This window comes from Desmodus rotundus, chromosome 3, assembly GCF_022682495.2.
Source record: "Desmodus rotundus isolate HL8 chromosome 3, HLdesRot8A.1, whole genome shotgun sequence".
Classification (NCBI taxonomy): Eukaryota; Metazoa; Chordata; class Mammalia; order Chiroptera; family Phyllostomidae; genus Desmodus; species Desmodus rotundus.
Window position 1 is genome coordinate 189985253 of NC_071389.1, and position 20096 is coordinate 190005348.

The 20096-nt window shown below is 49.7% G+C and overlaps 1 protein-coding gene across 2 annotated transcripts in view; it reads left to right on the forward strand.

The window, feature by feature from the left end:
- Positions 1-20096, forward strand: part of RFX4 (regulatory factor X4) — a 134180-nt gene that overhangs the window by 54455 nt on the left and 59629 nt on the right. Inside the window, exons 5-7 of one of the 2 annotated variants that reach the window (XM_024579275.3) lie at positions 14157-14218; positions 18235-18448; positions 19487-19564. In XM_024579275.3, the coding sequence (XP_024435043.2) occupies positions 14157-14218; positions 18235-18448; positions 19487-19564 (354 nt within the window). Of the gene's footprint in view, positions 1-14156; positions 14219-16490; positions 16586-18234; positions 18449-19486; positions 19565-20096 lie in introns of those variants that run through there. The other variant, XM_053922003.1, reaches the window with a different exon arrangement.

Here is a 20096-nt window from a genome sequence, read left to right on the forward strand (position 1 = left end):
TCGCTCTGTGAAAGGGTGCTGCTGGCCCTTTCTTTCTCCTCTGCAGGTGCCTCCAGGGAAGGGGAAGTGGGGGCTTAGAGGAAAGACCAGCTGGTGCTCTTTGAGGCTTCCTCCCAGAAACCAGTGCCCTCTGCTATGATCATCACCCCTACGCTGGGAGAAGGGGTCCAGTTGTGGGGCTTGGGGGAGCCCCTGTGGATCTCCGTCCCACTGGCTGAAGGGACGTGCTGTCTGGCCAACCTCAAGCCCCCCCACCCCCACCCCCCACAGCTGCTCTTGCTGCTGCACTGAGGACTCGCCGGCCGCTCTGTTCCTGTGCTGCATGATTTTGACCAGCTCACCACACACTCAGGGCTCCACCCTGATTCTTAGAGATGCCCGGATGAGCCCCGGCACATGTAACTGGGGCAGGAACAGGCTGAGCTTGGTGATATACACACAGAAAATGGCTTTGCTGTGTCCTGGTCACTCCTTCAATCGTGCGGGGCCCAAACTCCCTTCTTGGACCCCTGATGGTTTCACGGCAGATTCAATGGCTTCTTGGTGATCAGCCATAAGAACAAGACTCTTTTCAATAATTTAGACTCTCTTTTGGACATGAAAAGTCCAGTCCCATGCTCCTGCAGTCTTGCATCCCCAACCCCCAGCTCGGTCCAACCACGTGTGGCCTGGGGACCTGCCATGGGGAAAGGGCGTGAGTGGTTTGACCTCCCCTGACCTTTCCCTCCTGCTGCTGGCGCCTCCAGGCTTGTCAGGTGGAGACAAAATATTTCCAACATGATAACCCTAGTTCTCCCCCAAAAGCAGTAACATTAAATTTTCGAGAACAACGGAAGTGTAAAATGAAAAAGCCCTAAAGTAATAAGGATCAGAATTGCCCTACATATATGACATCATACTCAGACAAATTGCCCAAGCTTATCCTAGGTAATTTTCTTAAAAGATGGTAGAAGCATCTTGCTACATCTAATTATAAATGTAGCATTTCCAGACTTCTCATACAATTAATAAAAACAGCAACCACTTACATTGGGTCTTCTGTGTACCTGGCACTGTTCTAAGCGCGTTACATGTATCAACGTCATCTAATCCTTGAAACAACAGCTCTGTGAGGTGCAAACTGTTATTATCCCCATCCACAGATGGGTAAACTGAGTCCCGGACAAGTTAGGTAAGGTGCCCAAGGTCGCACAGCCAGCACTCAGTGAATTCAGAATGTGAATCCGGCTCCAGAGTCCATGAACTTAACATCTCGTTTACACAGAGCAGGTTATTCTGGGGGGACAGTGGGTGTGTGTGGAGGCAGTTTTGTGTACAGAGTCTTTCTTCCCCTTTGCTGTAGTCAGTAGCAGTCTCCCGGCAGCCTAGATGATGGAATTTGGGAGAGGTCTCTGCCTCTCTGTGTCTCAGGGGTCACGTGTGCTGGTGGTCACAGATGATAAATGCCCCTCAGGTCTTCCCCGCTGGGTGTTCCAGGCACTGTGAAGCCCCTTGCAGTATTTTTCCTGCTGCTTCCTCCCTCAACATTTGGCTTCACGCATTTCTCAATGCTCACTGGTCTCGCTCTGTCTTGGGCTGGGCCCTGTGCTAGGTGATGGGTACAGAGTGAGGAGACAGCTTCCTGGAGGGAATGAGCTACAGAGGGGACATCCACACATGAGAAACCTCAAAACAAGATGGCAAATTTGCCTCTTGAGCTGGAAACCCAGGGTTGGAGGGACACAGAGGAGGAAGCTTCAGGCTCCTTTGGGGTGGGGGTCAAGGTCAGTGGGGTCAATGCCAGTCCTGGGAAACCCCCAGGGGCTAGTATTGTGGGAGAGGTCCCAACCAACAGCCTTATGGGACCCACGGAATCTGAAGTGGGTGTTTTAATTACACCAGTTACTTCTTTCTCCTGTTCCCACTGGTCTTTGGGAAACTCCAAAGCAAAAATTCTACCTGCTCAAGGATGGAGCATCATGTGCTTAGTGACAAGCTAAATCCTTTCAGAAAGAAAAGTGGAGCCTCCAGTTTCTGAGCAGAGAGAACATCTCTAACCTACAAAGGGATCACTTTCCCAGCATTTGTAACACACATGCCAGCAGAGGTCCAAAGACCAATGAGAGTCTCCTTCGACAAACCTCTGTTGAAGGCCCAGCATGTGCTATAGGCCTGGGGTTTCCAACAATGCCAAGTTTGGGGCCCTGAACGTGAAGATCTGTTGGTCCCTTTCCCTCTCTGAATCTCAGTCCCTCCATCCATCCAATGGGAAACTTAGTCTACAAACACACGAAGACCTTTACCGTATCAGCCGGCAATACTTCTAAACCGGAAATTGTAATGACAGTAACGCCGGCGCTGTGCCCGCACTAGGCCGAGCCCCCTGCACACGCTATCTCAGTTACCCCCGCACAGCCCTGTCAACTGGATGCCGTTTTCATTCCCATTTAAAGAAGACATACCTAACTCCAGGGCCGCTGGAACCTGCTCTGTGAAGTAAGTGCTGGGTGGAAATCAGAAAGTGTATCAGTTCGGACTTGGGTTGGGGCGGTGGGTAAAAGATGCCCCTCCCTATTCCCAAACAGTGGCTTAAATACATCTTTGGTTTTACTTTTTTATATATAAAATAAGTCTAGAAGAAGGAAACCCGGCATTGGTATGACATCGCTATAAGAGCATCAGGGACCCGGGCTCTTCTCTCTGCTGCCATCGCTAGCAGATGGCTTCCAATTTCTAGGTCACCTCATGGTCCAAACTGGCTGCTGGACAGCAAAGGCTATATTCCAGGCAAGAAGCAGGAAGAGGGGTGGGGTAAGGAGAGGAAGGCGCAAACTCCAGGTGAGTCAGCCCTCCTAGGGAGCTTTCCCAGAGCCCTGCCCAGTGACTTCCCAACACAGTCCTTCACTGTCAGGGAGGCAGGAAAGTGGAGCCCACTGACTCCTGGAGTAAAAAGTTAGAGGTTCGTTAGAAAGGGAAGGAGGTAGGCAACCAGCGCTTTTATCCACACGAGGGCACTTCAGACATCTCTGTATTCTTTTTTTAATTGACATATAATACTGTATTGGTTTCAGATGTACAACGTAATGATTTGATATATATATATAGAGAGAGGCAGAGAGAGAGAGAGAAATGATCACCACAATGTTATCATCCATCACCACACATATTTACAATTTCCTTCCAATGATGAGAACTTTTAAGATCTACTCTCTTAGCAACTTTCCAATATAACGACTCAGTGGTCTGCATGCTGTGTACATCGCATCTCCAGGGCTCATTCATCTTGCAGCTGGAAGTCTGTACCTTTTGCCTCTCTTCGCCCACGAGTCGCCCACGAGTCCTCTTACGGGCTGCAACTCTGAAACAGGACCCGGATCCTGAAAGAGTGCAGGGCGTAATCTCCGTGGGGGGCCCGTGGAGAGTAACATAGGTGGTCCCAGTGTGGCCACTAGGGCTCTAGGAGGGTAGCGTGACTTATGGCCAGCAGTTTGAAGAACTTGTCAGGAAGAGGCACATTCACAGATAAGCACTAGACGGCGATGACGGAGTGTAACTTGAATTTGTGGAGAGTATTTTGCTTCGCAAAGTCACCTCCCCTGAAGGCTTGCTGATGTCCCGGATTCTTCAACTCCTGTAAGTCTGTCAAAGTGCAACTAGAACAGCACAGGGTACTTCATTCATACTTCTCGGTTACTGTCACCTCAATATAAATAAGTTTACTCCGTCAAGGGGACTTAGAGATCTGTTGGTGAAACCCCCCCATTTTCCAGGTGAGGAAACTTTCGGTGGGATTGAGCAGTTTTTCCAGGGCCATATGCTCAGTGGCGGGGCTGGATCCGAAGGTTCGGGAAGAGCACTGGACCCCCTCTGTGGGGCAGGGACACCAGTAGGAGGTAGGAAGACTAGAGCAAAGGATGTTCTTGTGTGACTTGAATTGATTTGTATCCTGCTTTTTTCCCATGAGGATTTGCGATCATTGGCAGTTTGGGCTGTGGGTGGGTCTTCCTTGAATATTTGGCTCTTTCTTCCCTGCCCGCTATGCTTGAGCAATGAGAAAAAAAACCAAAAAACAAAAAACAATACCAATTCTGACTTGGGGACCTGTGCCTCCTGCAGCCACATGTACCTGGAACGGAAATGAGGCTAAAGATTCCTCTCATTTTACCTGACCGCCCTTTTCCTCAAGAGTCCTTATAATCCACCCGCCCACCCACACCTCCCTCCCTGGCTAGAGTCACACGCACCCCTGTGGAGGGGCCACAGCAGAAGATAACGGTGCTCTGAAGCATCCTTAGGCTCCTTCAGGGATGATCGTTTTCCAATGTTCAAGGAGAAAAACAAGTCCATGGAATGTACTTGCAACACTGTTGCATGTGTTATTCTTTTTGTCATCTTTTTAAAAAATTATGCATGTGTTATTCTTACCTTCAGTGTCGGTGTGGGGTGTCCACCCCAGAATGGCTGGTTTCACACAGGAGTCCGGAGTTTATTTCAGGTGTCTTTAGTGGCATTCACTGCACAAACTCTGAAATCAAATTGTTTGGGTTTGGATCCCCCGTGCACTACTTACCAGCTCTGTGAGGGTAAGCGATTTCTTAATAGCCCGGGGCCTCAGTTTCCCCATTGGTAAAGTGGGAAAATGCTAGCACCCCCCTGAGGAATCGTTGGGGTAATGACTGCTAAAAGGGCTTCCTCAGCCCAGCGCCTGGTGAATATAAACCCGCAGCGCGCGTTAGCTGTGGTTCCGGTTTCAGTTCATCATGGCAACGTTTCAGGGCTTTAACACTTGATGTTCTTAATGTATCGTCGCTAAGACATCAGCAGTCAACTCTTCTAGCTGCTCTTCGTTCTGAAACAATCGTGAGAACAATTGTTCTAAAAATTTCCCACACCGCACACACGCTGCCATCGCCGCCCGCGCCCTCTCTCATTACCGTCTTCAGAATTATTCCGTTTTTGACTTAACCTCTGTCTTACGTAACTCACCCCATTCCAGCCAAATCAGCGAGTGAGGACTGTCTTTTGTCAGAGTCACACGCGTGACTACCATCCAGGCAGCTGGAGGGCAGTCCGGGGCCTTTGGACTTGGTGGAATTATCAACCATGACACCCTGCAAGGGACAACAGGCTAACCAGTGCCTTCCTAACCCAAGCGGTTTTCACGATATACTGCATTAATCCATGTGCGTGGTTTGAAACTCCATTGCTGTCTTAATGCAGTAGGTAGGAATTTCTGAAAATTTTGGAAATTGCTTTTGGGGAATTTCCTGCAACATTTTATCCTGTGGACTACCAGTGCCTGGTACCAAGTGGGTGCTGCCACCCCCCAAAAATTATCAAATGGATAGAGTTACGTTAATCTTGCATAGTAAGATTAGTTTGGCAACTATCCATTTCAAGATGGTAACACTGAGGTAGGGTGTTTTAAAAATCCCAATTCACACCACCCGGCTTCATTATTTTATCTTCGCTGGAAAAGGGGCTAGATCTGCTGTCAACAAAGAAAGCGAGTGTCCCACCTTTAGACTTAGAGTTGTGATACTTAGAATCCCTTTAATGAACCCCTTTCTCTAATCATTTCTCTCTCTTGTTGAGAAAATTGTGTTTTTTAAGAGAAGACCATAAGACTTCTACAGTACATTGTTGTAAATCAGGAGCGTGGCATTGTACGAATTTCTAATTTCTTGCTGTTTGAAAAGCCCGTTCTTCTTTTCCCACACCCAAACGACCTCTGATGTAAGACCCACAGCTCTCGTGTTTACAGCTTTAAGCACAGTTGACGTTGCGTATACACGGGAGTTTGTCCCCTCCAAAGCATGGGAGGGTGTGCACTTACCTCCCTACTTTGGAACCTCTTTGGGATCAGTTCTTGTTGGTGGCAAATTTTTGCCTGCAAAGGGTGGATTGAGTTTTGGAAGCAACCAAAAGCCTTTTTGCAGAGCCGTTCTGATGACTAAGTGTAGAGATCAAGCCGGATCAAGATCATACAGTTTGGGGTCAAAATCAAACAAAGTCTATCTGTAGAGACCGAGTGGCTCTGCAATGTCTCCTGAGGTGACACCTTGAGAGGATGTCGTCCACGGTGTCACACCCTGTTAGTGGACACCTCACTGGCTCCCATGGTGTCAGCCACAGTGAAGAACAGGAGAAGAAGTAGCACAGGCTTCCTGCTTCTCCCCCTGGCCAGAGTCTGTGAAGCCGAGCAGCCTTGTCAATCTCCGTGGATCCCAGCTTCTCGTCTGCGAAGCAGGCATCACCATACTCTCTCACAACGTTGTTCGTGGGGTAAAATTTCATCACCGAGCGCAAGACACCTGGCGAGAGCACAGTGCGCAGCGGTGCTCAGTGGGTGTCAGTTCCTCTCCTCACTCTTTCCCCTTCTGATCTTAAAGGAGGGCCGTGGTTTGAATATGCCATTTCAGGAATGTTCACCTAAAACTCGTGGCTTTTAAAAACTGAACCCACCAAATTATGTCAGGAAAGCCTGCATGTTGAGTTTCCTTCAACCCGGAGCAGTGTGTTGTACAGGGAGAAGAATGGACTGGGGAGATGAATAACGTGAACCCCCCCCCATAAAAACTCCCGAGACAGTAGTTCTCCTGGGATCCCCTACCTCCCACCCCCAGCCCTGTGGAGCCCCCCCGCCCTGTCTGCCAGGCTGAAAGAGAGAAGGGTGGGATTCCTGAGTAATTAAAGGGACTTTGGAAGGCTGGATGTGGCGGAATGTTAGATCACTAGCTAGAACAGCATGTGGCGTTCTTTAGGCAGGCTTCATTGAACCCGTACAAAAAAAAGAAAGAGGGGCTGCCTGCCGTCTGCTCATTTATCAAACAGTGAAGCTCAACTCTCACAGCTCCACAAAAGTGTTGGACTGTTTGCTGAGTCTTGCTCCAGAAATTAAAAGCTGAACAGCCTTAGCGAGGCTGAACCGACCCTGCATTTTGAGACTCAAACTAAATTGTGCTGGGCTTTCAGATTCCTGGACCAGTTGATTATTTGGTGAAAGGAAAGGAGAATAATTTGTAATTTGCAGCCCATAAGAAACAGTTAAAAAGCAAAAAAAAAAAAACAAAAAAAAAACTAAACCCCCTTCCCACAGGGTTTTGTTGGGGCTGGCAGGGGGAGGCCGGTCTGCGCCAGCCTTTCTTTGCTCAGAGTGGGAAAAGTCTTGACCTCCGTTTGGGCAGAAAGTGATGTGGTTCAGCAGCCCCTCCACCCACCCCCATCCCAACTCTTCACAAAGTTCCTTTCCTCTGAGTTCTTTCTGTGCAATTACTTTTTTCCTTTTTCCAAGGAGGAGGGGAGGCTTTAGCTATCAAATATGTTCAGATCAAAAGTATTTTCACAAACAGAACCGAATATTCTAACCACATAAATGTATCGCTTGGGAGACCATAATATACGGCGAAAACCTGAACACTGGTATGAATGAAGATCCTCTGAAAATCCATCAAAGGACCGAAGTGTAGAGTGCTGTCAGTGAAAAGAACGGGCTAGAAAAGGATGAGGACTAGCGGACAAAAAATAAAGGAGAGGTGTTCAGCTTCGGACCCCTTGCTCCAGCCCCTCCCTGGCAGCTGGTCATCCCCTCCACCCCCCATGCATGGACAAGCCAGTGAAATCCCAGTTGGAACTTCCCCCCTCCCCTCTCTTCCCACTTCTGTCTAGTAAAGCCCAGGAGACAAGCAGGGGGGGGGGGTCCACTCCCTAACTCCCTCCACCCTGCTACAAGCCTGTAAGCTGAGCAAGTGTTTAGAAACCTGATGTTCAAATAGAAGAAAGAGAACAAGTTCTTTTGGGGTGGGGAGGACTTGTCAACTTAGCATACTTTCAAAAGCAATAATACCTTTCTACCCTTCATGGAAAGCAATTCGACAGTATGTTTTAGGAACCTTGAAATCTTTCTCCCCTTTCATCAAGCAGCTCCACACTTGAGAAACTATTGTGAGGAGGGAAAGACAATCAAAACATCAACAGTAAAAATAAAAATCATTATGCAAATGGCACTGCGTATAGCATTATTTACATTAGCACAACATTGGAAACCACTTCAGTGGCCAACCAGAGAGGAACGATTCATTTATTCTGTCTGTCCTTTATTGAATCAATGAATTAATGTACTGAGCCATAGTATCTCTGGCCTGGACGACCGCAGTGGCCTCTGACTGGTCTCCCTGCTTCCACCCTTGCCCCCTACAGTCACTTCTCCACCCAGCAGCCAGTACGATCCTTTGAAAGGTAAGTCAGACCTTGTTCCCCACCCCTCTGCTCAAAGCCCTCCAAAGTCTCCCTGTCTCATTCAGCGTAGAAGCAGAAGTGCTTATGGAGGCCCACGAGGCCCTTGCGAGCCACACTCCTCACCCCTCCCTGCCTCTTGACCTCATCTTCTGTCCTGAGTACTTGCTCTGTGCCAGCATTGTCGGGTTCCTTGCTCTTCCTGACGCACGTGTAACAAGCTCCCACCCCAGGGCCTTTGCACGGGCTGTCTCCTCTGCCTGCAGCTTCCTTCCCCCAGATATCCACAGGTTTTGTCCCCTCCCTTCCTTCAGGTCACCACTCAAATGCCACCTTTGATTGCTGAGTCCTTGTCACCCTAAATAAAATAACACCCCCACCTCCACATTCCCTGTCCCCCTCACCCTGCTTTGTTGGTTCCTCTCTGTAGCACTTATCTGATATAAGACACGTTGACTTTTTTATTTGTTTATGTTTGGTCTTCTCCTGCTACAATGGAAACTTCCTAAACAAAGGCTGCTTCCATCTTGCTCGGCGTTCTATCCCACAGTGCCTGGCAAAGTGTCGGGCCTGTGGAATAGCTCAATAAATGCTTGCTGTTGACCGAAGCCAGGCTGTGCCCCGTGAAGCATCCTACGTGGTTACCGGGGCTATAGCTTCTCAGACGGGGGAAAAGGGGTAGAAAACAAGGTTGAAATCCAGCTTGTGTAGAGTCTTGTAGGCCTGGGCGAGGACTTCGTAGAGCTGAGTGGGCTACTGATTAGGTGTGAGGGTGGTAGGGAACACATACCCATGGTCACTGAAACCAAACAGGTGGTCCAGGAGGAAGGACATAAAAGACAACTAAGATTTGAAGGATGAGTAAACATTATGCAGACAAAGGGCATGGGGAGAGGGTTCCAGAAAATGAGAACAGCCTGTGGGAAAGGCTGGGGAGGAGAGAACACAGTGTGGTCATAACCTGAAAGAAGTTCCATGTGGCCAGAACGGGGCGATAAGCAGAGGATGGGGGGGAGGGGCGAGCTGGGATGAAGACAGAACTGTTCCAGCAGAAGCTGGGGGGTATGGGTTTTGTCAGAGGCCTCACAGAGACAAGATTGTGTTGGGGCGCGACTGGACACCGAGGCAACGAGGAGACCGCTGCAGCCATCAGGCCCGAGAACATGGCCCCGGGACTGGTAGAGATGGGAAAATGCGGGCAGGATCAGGATTCCTTCAACCGAGGGGAAGGATGGAACTTGGTCCTGGATGGCAAGTAGCAGGTGCCACCGTGGTTTGGAGAAGGAAGAGCTCTTACCTGGTCAGAGATTGGGAAGGCTCTTCACGGAGGAGTGGCGCCCACTGGGTGGGGGGTGGGAGGGCACACCAGGTGAGGGAGGTGGAGGTAGTTGTATGTAGGAGGCAGAGAGAGTGGCAGGTAAAGTTCAGAGGTGTGGAGCCCAGAAGCCAGGAACTGTTCAGAGAATTGATCAGCACCGAGTAGTCTGATCTGAAGGGAGCTCAGGGCTCCTATGAGGACATTTTAAGAGAGAAGGTGGAAGCTGAGAGCAGAGCTGCACGGTGGTGTCTGGGCACACTGCTGAGTCAGCTGGCCGTGGAGAGCAGTCGGGGATTCCCAGCAGACTAGTGACGATCTGGATGATTCCCTTGGGGACCTCCGCTATCCAGACAGATGACTTTTCTTAGTATTTTTATTAAGCAGAGCAGTGTTTACTTGTCCGATTCCCACCTTGCTGGATGCGGGTGAATTTATTCTAAGGGGAAACAGCAGGCTGCCTGCTGATGTCACAGTCCTCTCAGCCGTGTCCCTCTTTTCCTCGCACATCTGGGGACAGAGCTCTCGGACCCTGTTCATCGCAGAGGCCACCAGCACATTTCCGAGAGGGTAAAAGTGGGAGAATCAAACAGAAATCTTCCCTGAATAGTAGATGGGAACAAGATATTTAATTCCTCAAACACACCTAACATGTATAAATGCAAGACTATAGATAAAAGAAATAAAGGTTGCTATTAAAAGAAGAAATGAGGGGCTTTGGGGCATTTGCATTCATCCAGAGGCAATAATATTGTGGTAGCCAGACAGGGTACTTCCAGTCCGACGTCTGCATCTTGTGAGCTGTGTGACTTCACACGGGTTACTTAGCCTCTCTGAACCTCAGTTGACTGTACAGAGGGAATGGCAGTGGGACCTAGCTCGTTGTAATGGTTACCTGAGATAGTACATGTAAAGTTGTTGGCACAGCACCTGAGCCAGGACTTGACTCCAAAGCCCGTGTGCTTAACCGCTGTATACTGCGGCCTCCCAACTGGCTGGGAAGACAGAGGCAGGGCATCTAAGGCTTCATGGAAGGGCCCCAGGAGGCATGGGGGAGGCTGAGCAGAAGAGAGGAGTTCCTCAGGGGCGAGCAGGGCACAGCGTGGGCCTGGCACTTCAGGCAGAGGGAAGAGTGTGTGCCTGGAGTTCAGGGAGCCCGTGGGGGGCAGAGGGGTGGCTGGGTGGGAGGCTGGGGAACTGGGCTGGGGTCGGTCACCTGGGGCCTATGGACCAGCCCAGGGGGCTGGACTTTTATCCACTGTAGGTAGCGAGAAGGCACCCACTGTTTCAACAGGAAATGATCCGACTGGGATTTTCAAAAGATCTGGTGGGGCAGCACGACCTCAGGCAGGGCACCCGTAGGAGGACGAGTCTGTGGTCCAGGCGAGAGGTCCCGGGGGTGGGGCAGTGGCAGGGGAGAGGGAGAGTCTGGGTTCCACAGACGGCCTGGGCGGGTCAACAGGGCGCGGGCAGCGGGAGTCGATGCTGATTGCAAAGGCGGTGAAGCTGCATGTGCTTACATGCACAGTATTCAGAAGGAGCAGGTAACACCCATCAGCTACGGAGGGAGTCAGAGCTCAGTTGATCAGTGAATTCACAGACCCTGTTCTGTGACTTGGTGACTCCTCAAGATCGTAGAGCAAAGAGTTACAAACGCAGGGGTTGTGCATTTTCTTGCCTCGCATTGGCAGAACCATCAGCTCCAGAAGCCTGTCCTCAGTCCCAGGGGCTGTCTGTCTGGTGCGTCTCAAGACCAGAGTCTGTGGCCCCTGGTCCCTGAGCTGAGGGCTGCGTACTACCATTTGCTTTGCGGTCATTAGGTGGGACACTATTTGGACAAACACTTAGAAAGGTTGCAGAACTTGGCCCATTCTCTCCAGTCAAGTAATACTAAAGCTTAGCAAGCCCCCAAAATGCCACTTTCAAAAATCATGTCATTTGCGGGGCATGGGGAATGATTGATTTTTTTTTTAAAAAAGGAAAAAGACAACCACTATAACATTATGGTACTTTTTTGGGTGCTTCTTTCAAAATTAGCTTGAATTTCTTTTGTCAATTAGGAATATTTCCAGTCAGAAATTCCTTTCTACTCACAAAAAAAGTTGATTTTTACACAAATGTCATACAAATCCCTTTTTGTTCTGCCTAACACACATCCGTTTTTATTTTTCTGTGTTCCCTTTCCATTCCCACATGTATCCAAACGTGAGTTACAGCCACAGTGTAAACGTAGTACGAGTTCTGCTATTTTGTTTAGCACCGTCCTCGGCATTCTCTGTGTTGTGGCACAGCTTTTGGTGCCGTCATTTTTAACGCCTGTGTAGTACTTTACTGAGTGTATAACTAATCATTTATTTAGCCAGTTAACTATCTGGCCATTTAACACTGGACATTTAATTTGTTTCCAGTTTTTCATTCTCATGAGTAGTCCGGCACACGGCTTTTTCTTATTTTAGATTATTTCCTTGGAATCAATAGGTCACGAAGTATGAATATTTTTATTGTGAAACTGCTTTGGGCTTTGGGGAAGGGCCACACTCATAAACAAGGTTATCAGCCAGACACGAGCAGGCCAGTCCCCACGCACTCTCGACAGCACTCGAAGTTACCATTTGCAAACTGCCAGCTAATACAGAGCATTCAACGTGGCACCTTATTGTCGTGCCCCGTGCACGGGACAAGTTTCCCAGATGGAAACAGGACAATCTCTGCTTTTCCACAGCAACTGGCGTGCGTTTATCTCATAGATACGGGGACACTTGTAACTTTATGGTATTATCGCCTTTGCTCGCGTAGTAGGAAACTCAGAACCCAAATCCTAACCCACTTTTTAAAAGCCAGCGAGAAGACTCTCGTGGCCCCGTATTTCTCTTTCCCCTCTTTACCCTCCATCTCTACTGGCATATCTGCACCTGTGCCTCAGTGTACCTCTGTGAGCAGCTGCCACAAATCTCAGCTCCAAAACCAGCCCTGTAGTGGAAGTCTTGCTGACACACGTGGCCAGAGGTTAGAATTAGTGGCCCAAGGTGGCGTGGCCACCAGACCCTGGCGTGGTCTCAGAGGGCACAACGGGACTGAGTGCTGCAGGGCCCTGTCACTGACCCTGCATCAGACCCCGTCCCCCGCATACCGAATTGTCCTGGGGTCACAACTGTTTGAGAGGGACAAGAAGTGAGAAGCCCACGTCCTTAGCTTACAGGAGTTAGGGTTAAAGGAAGCAGGGTTACGCTGCCTACAAGAGTGACGCCATTAAAGAATTCAGAGAACTCTCATGTCTTGTCACTGCTGCACTGCGGGGTAACATTTTAGAATCCCTTTTTACCTTCAAAGGTGCTGTCTGCTGTCATGAGATTCTCTAACTGTTCTTGGGGGGAATGCAGATTTTTTTTCACCCATGATCGAGGCCTTACTGAATGTCAGGCACTGACATTGCAAATTACTTCTATTTACTTATTTTAGATTTTCACAAAAAATTCTCTAAGGTAGGGGCTATTATTACTCCCATTTTAGAAGTGAGGAAACTGAGTCATCTGAATGTTAAACGACTTGCCCGAGGGGCATCCCGCTAACAAAAGGCCGAGCTTGGATCTGATCCTGGCGGCCCAACTCCAGAGCCTTTGCGCAAGAACTGCACCCTCCCCAAGACACCAGCGCTGTAAACGCCAAGGACCAGGCCCCTGGCCTGCGTTTTCCCCTTGGCAGACGGCCCCTCCTCCCAGGTTTCTGGCAGGTCTGCGTGGTTGTCCTGGGTAACAGCAGTTACCTTCCTCCACTCTGCAAAAGAGTGAAGCGTCCTCTTGAGGGCGGGGGTTGGGGGTCATCCTTTCATTCAGCAAATTAGGACTGAGCTCTTCACTTCTGCCAGGACCCTGCTCTCATGGAGCTTCCGGTCTAGTGAGGGTGGGAGGGTGACAAAAATAAGCACTCAGAAGGTAAGCGAACAGGCTTGTTTTAGAGAGTGCTAAGTGGAGAGAGGACCTAAACCAGGGCCCGTGGTGCAGGAGGGACAGTGCACTGGCTGGGCAGAGGAGGCCTCTGGGCAGAGGGACCTCAGCCAGGGGCTTGCATGTGTTGTAAGAGAAGGAGCCCAGCTCTAAGGTTAAGGATCAGGGGAGATTGCAATGCAGGCAGGGGGACCGGCTGTGCAAAGGCCCCCAGTGGGGAACATGCCTGGTTGTGTTTCAGGAATAGGGAAAAAAGGCAGCGTGGCTGGGCCTCTGGACAGGAAGGAGAAGAAGGGGAAGAGCCAGGGGCCAGGACTGAGCAGGGACCAGGTTCTGGAGGCCGGGGTGGGTTTTAGTTCTAGGTGGATGGAAGCCATTGGAGGGCTTTAAGCAGGGGAGTGACGAATTCTGGGTCCCCTGGTACTTGCCCTGCATTGTGAGTTGGAGGCGTGAAGCACAGAGCCACCAAGTGAGACCCCCTCGGGGTCCAGAGCCCCACAGCCACTCAGGTGCTGCCCCCACCCCCAACACTGGTGGTCTTCTCGGGGGTCCTGATGGGCTGCTTATAAGCCGCTGCAACCAAGGGTATGCTTCCTCCCTCCTTTAGATTGCTGTTGGTCAGACTTGGTCACTGTGCTCCCAACCCTTCCCTCTGGGTGACTGACTCTTGTGTTGACTTGCAGATCATAAGGCAGCAGTTTCCTCAGTTAACCACCAGAAGACTCGGGACCCGTGGACAGTCCAAGTAAGCACCGAAGCCCCTCGTCCCGCGGAGGCCCAGGCCCCAGCCCTTGCTTCTTGAGCTCTGTCTGCAGGCCTGGATGGAAGCCTGCATCTGGCCAGAGCACAGAGGAGCTTCAGACAGCCCAGCCCTCTCTCCCAGGACCCCTGAGAGATGCTGCCCAGGGCCAGCTGGCCCAGCTGCTTTAAGGAACCCGACTTTTTGCCACCCTGCCTCTAGGCGTTTTTGTAAAATTGTCTTGAGCGTTATTTAAAGGAGCACCTTGTGGCTTCTTGGATTGTTTCCCTGAGCGCACTCTCTGCGCTCCCCACACCCAGCCAGCCATCAAGCAGCCGGTCCTAATGACCCCTGAGAGGGCGGTGGGTGGGAAGGTCCAGAGCTCCCCGTTTACCATTCCTCAGCTCTGTCGACCAGCCGCCCACTATCTGCCTCCCCCTTCCTGTGTGTCAGAGGCACGGTGCCAAGTGCTGGGAACTCGGGAACAAACAAGCCACTGCCTTCATGGAGCATATGTTCTGGTGGTAGGGGAGGCAGGCAGAAAAGAGGCAGTTTGTGGCAGAGGGTGTGGGCATGGAGAATAACAAAAGGGGAGTGGCCCCAGACAGGCTTTCGAGGAGACGACCTGAGGAGTGAGGAGGGCCTGTGCCTGCCTGCCTGCGAGGGGTGAGCCAGAGGGAAGGGAATCTGCCACCATGGCTCAGACGTCACCCATGTCTGCACTCACAAGACGTGCGTGCCTCAAAGGGTGTTCAGCAACTGCTGGACTTCACTAGGTGGTCCCTGAGGAAGGTGGCCACGTGAGCTTGGTAAGCACTGAGTTTCTCGCAGATTCCTCTAGGCAGGACCTCTCTGGACCTTTATCGGGCCGGTGCCCGAGGCGACTCCACCAGAGGCTGCCTTATTGTGCGACCTTTCCAAACACGCTGCCCTGTTAAGTAGCAGAGCAGCACACACTCACTTACAAACTTCTGAGACTTAGAAAAGACAACCACCACAGAGACTTACAAGACTTGTGACCAAGGGTGGTTCAAAAGCAGCATGTCCAGCACTGGCCCCTCGCTGCCCCCACTCTTGCCATTCCTGGGTCATCCCCACCCCCGCCCTCCCCACCCAGTGTGGCTTAACCTTGGAGCCAAGTTAAAGACAGTGGGTGATCAAACTTGGAAAAACCGTCTTTGGTAAAGTTCTGAAAATACTGAGAGTAATTTATTTGTGGGGCCTGAAGCTCTGGGGGGCGATTATAGATTTGTGTAGAAAATTGTTTAGCCAGGGACATTTTGGGCTAAATTTCTGCTAAACTTCCAAGGTGGCTACTCTGAAGAACAAATCTTGTTTGCAATGAGAAATTCCAGGATTGTTTTAAAATGAGGTTTGAGCCTTGGTAAGAGTATGGAGTACAGAAACCAGATTCTTCCTTCCTCGTTTGCACAGCGGTCGGCGCCCACAGGGCAGCTGGTAGCGCTGGTTGAACAGATAGATGAGCGATGGATGGAAGAATGCTGAGAGCATGGAAACGAATAATTTTCCCCCTGCTCGTGGTCTGTAGAGAGCCGTTGGCTCCAGGACATTGTTGCCCATCTCTAAGAGCAGAAATAGTAAAGATAGAGTGGAAAGGTTTCCCATCCTACACAAGCTTGGAGAAAGCTTCTCTGTCTACATGTGAGAGCCTGGGGGTTTTGTTTGTCTTTAACCTCAAGGTTGGCAAATAGGAAAATATTTCTTTAAAAATTCCATGTAATCCATTTCATTGTTTCTTCTCCTTGAGGATCCTCTAAGGTTGATCACCTTCGGCCATTGGAAAGATAACAAGGAGCTCTAGTCTCCAACCTGCTTCTCAGCCTTATAGTAAAAAAAAAAAAGCAAATTTACCTGGACAGGCCACATGGGAATGGGGTTGGGGGTGGGGACAGCCAGTGTGTGGACCTGCCCTCCAAAGCTGAAGCAGAGAAATTAAAAAGTGATCAGAGAAATCGCTTCCTGTAGTTGTGGATTTTAGCAACACACACTCTGAAAACTCCAGAAATGGTCTGATCTGAGTTGTTACTGTTGTCTTGGCCTTAAGAAATGATGAAGGGGGACTTTGTATAAAGTTAAGGAGGCTCCTCATAACTGTCTTCCCGCCTGAAGGGCGCTCGGAACCCGGCCCCTCCCCCTCCCCCGCCCCCGGCCCTGGCTCTGGGTTGGAAAGGCAGTTATGACAGTTGGGAAGTAGAAGGCGCAGAGGACAGATCGTCTCCACACAGAGAGAACTTTCTGAGAACCATACCAACCTAAAATGAGCTGGGAAGCCTTGGGAGCGCCTGGGTACTTCATCCCGGGAGGCGTTCAGATAGAGACGAGATGCCCGCTAAGCAGGAATCTCTCAGAATGGTACCGGGGGAAGCCGGGGCGGGGAAAAGGGAAGGTTTTGGGTGCTTGTCTCTCCTTTCCCTGTGAAGCCTCTCTCACAACTCAAAGTGCTTTCTCATTTTATCGTATTGTGACTATCACCAGCCATACTTCTAAGAGTAGAAAAGAACAGTTACTATGTTGCCATGCTCCTGGAAGCGAGGTCCAGAAACTATTCATTATAGTTTCTTAATTAATTATATGGGTATTGCTGTGTGATTGTAAAAATCCCTTCTAGACCTACGAAATCAGAATCTTTGGGGATGGGACCCAGGAGTCTGTATTTTAATATGTTCTGTAGGTGATTCTTACTATTAACAAAGTTTGAGAACCACCGGCTTAGTGGTTAAAAGCACTTTGGAGGTTCAAATCCTGCCTCTACCACTAACTCACTGGGTGATCTTGGGTGTGTTAGTTAAGTTCTCTGGGCCTTAGTACCCTAGTCTGTAAAATGGGGATGATAATTAGTTACCGCCTCACAGGGTTTGGGGAGACTAAATAATGTGTGTAAAGCACTTAGCGCCTTGTGAGCCGCTGTGATGGGCATCCCAGTGACAGTAGCAGATAAGGGCAGTCCCTCCAAGGACTGGGGATCATGGAGCTGGGAATGTAACGCAGGTGCTTAACCCTGCAGGCCAGTTGGTCTCAAACGGATGTGCATCAGAGTTCCCTGGGATGCCTGTCTCAATACTGATTCCTGGGCCCCAGCCCCATGTTTTGAATCAGTCAGCCTGGGAAGAGGCCTAGGAATCTGTATTTCTTTATGCTTCATGAATGGCTCTGACAAGCCTCAAAGTTTATGATGCTGCCCTGCAGGGGTATTAGCGCAGCGGAAGCTTTGTAGTGGGGCAGACCTGTGTGTTCAAGAACCCGTTCTTTCCCGAAAGAGCCGTATAACCTTCAGCTAATTAAGCTCTCTTGCCTCCATTTTCTCATCCAGAAAAAAGACTGTAATGATCCCTATTTCATAGTGTTATTTTACAAATTAACGCATGTAAAGCACTTTGCCAAGTGCCCAGCACAGAGCGAGTGCCCAGTAGGTTGTAGCTAAAACCTAAACTCCAAACAAAATGCTGGCTCCATCCACGAGTCTTCATTGAAAACACTGCTATCAGCAAGGCCACTCTGAGTCAGTAGGAAGTTCTGGTCTTTGCTTTACATTCAGTGTCAACGGAAACACTGCATCTGTCTTTCTAAAGACACAGTTCTTTAAGACCATCACTTATTGCCTAAGAACCCCATTTGTTGGTGGTTTGCAGTCATAGACAACACCCTTCCTGCTGGGTCCTCGGGGAGGGGAGACTCCAGTGTGGTCTCCCTGGGGTCACACTTGGCTAGATACAAGAGACTAAAGTGCAGATGGAAAATTTTTCATCCCCTTTTCTGCTTTGCAAAGTATTTGACTTAACATTTTCTGTGGGAGGCAATTTTGGTTATTTTTACCCGCGTGATTGATGGCTGGCAACATGGTACTTTGGTTCAGTTCCAGATTTCAGAGCCGTCAAGTCTCACAGGAGAGTCAACTCTTCTAGCCCCTGGAGGATGGGCCCAGTCACCCTTGGCCTTGGGCTCGCCCTGCTCGGGAACCCCCTCCTGATAACCGTGCACGTGGCTTTCTCCCTGTGGCCCAGGTACCATTACTACGGCATCGCGGTGAAGGAAAGCTCCCAGTACTATGATGTGATGTATTCCAAGAAAGGAGCCGCCTGGGTGAGCGAGACGGGCAAGAAGGAAGTGAGCAAACAGACGGTGGCCTATTCCCCCCGGTCCAAACTTGGGACGCTGCTGCCAGAGTTCCCAAACGTCAAAGACCTAAACCTGCCGGCCAGCCTGCCCGAGGAGAAGGTGACCCCACCTGAAGGGTTCCCGGGAGGGGGGTTTCTCTCTCTCTTCTTCACACAACACACACATACACACACACACACACACACCCTTTAATTGCAAAGTGGTGGGTTAAAAAATATAAAGCTAGAAATCCGAATCATGGGTGGACTTGAATTAATAACAATGCGTCAGTCCACTGGTTATGACAAATGTACCATATTAACGTAAGATGTTAACAACAGAGGTAGCCGGGTGTGGGGGTATATGGGAAGTCCCTGCAGTATCTCCAACACTCTGCTACAAGTCTAATGTGATTCTAAAATAAAAAGTTTATCTAACTCCCCAACCCCCCTACTCATCTATGATGTTACACTGTCTCAGCCCACAAAGGGGGACCCCTCTCCTGTAGAGTGCTTTTTCATAGGATAAAGTTTATTTTCCTGTGTGCTGCAGAGGATATGGTGAATCGTAGTTTTGTAGACAAAAAAGATCTTATAGGTGTAGTGCCTTATACAATAACTTTAAAATTCTTGGATAAGAGGAGCTGGAGAGAAAAGTCTTCTGCCAGGCAGATTCCTAAGGATTTCCAACGTCCTCTTTGTGATTTTGGCAAAAGCACCTTTTCTTATAAATATACAGTAGGTTTTAACTTTTCAACATCTCAGCTGATGAGGAGAGTTTAATTTAACAAGCCCCACCAAACTCTGCTATGTGCCAGGCACCAAGCTAAGTGCTGGGTAACAGCCATTTTATTTTCCCAGAGCCGGCAGTGCCAGGGGGTGGAGAATGGGGACTGAGAGAGAAACCCGTGTTTTCCATACCAAGGGTGAATGTGCCGATAGAGAAACCCTCTGAGGTGCTGCACAAGCCTGGAGGAGGGAGCTAAGGGTCAGTGAGCACCCCCTGATGGGAATGAGTCTCACCGGGGTCAGGGGGATGAGCAGGGGCGAGGTGGACTCCGTCCCCTCATCAGGGAGCAAATGACTTGAAAACTGAAATCCCAAGGGCAGCAGTAATATGTGTTAATGTGTACCTTTATTGTTGACCTCCCCCCGACAGGTTTCTACCTTTATTATGATGTACCGAACACACTGTCAGAGGATACTGGACACTGTAATAAGAGCCAACTTTGATGAGGTAGGTCAACAAGTGTTGAGCTGTGAACACTCTATTAAAATATTATAATAAAACTAGCTCCTATTTCATGAGCTCCTGCTAGGTGCCAGGCCTTCTGGAAGCCCCTGGTGCGCATTAGTAGCTCACTTAACCCTCACAGTGATCCTAGGAACCAGGTGCCGTTTTAACCCTGCTTTGTAGATCTGTGGGAGTCGCAGTTGGCACGGCCTTTTCCCTGATGTAACCAGTGAGGTGCACCTTGCCTGATGGGCCTGCCAGGGAGACAGTTCTGTCGGAGCATCAATGCAGCCAGGATTACAGATTCAGAAAAACTAAAGGAAAGCTTTCCTGTGTTTTGGGTTTAGTGGTTCCCGAGGCTCATCTACTGCGGTGCCTTTGGAGCTGCTTACCCTCCAGTCTCCAGGTCTGGTCCGCATGTCGATCAAATCCTGCCAGTAGGGGCCCGAAATAGATAATACAGGAAACTTACTTTAAATAATCACTTTCAATCATTTGCCTCTGATTATTTCACCACATATGCTTGCAAAGAGTC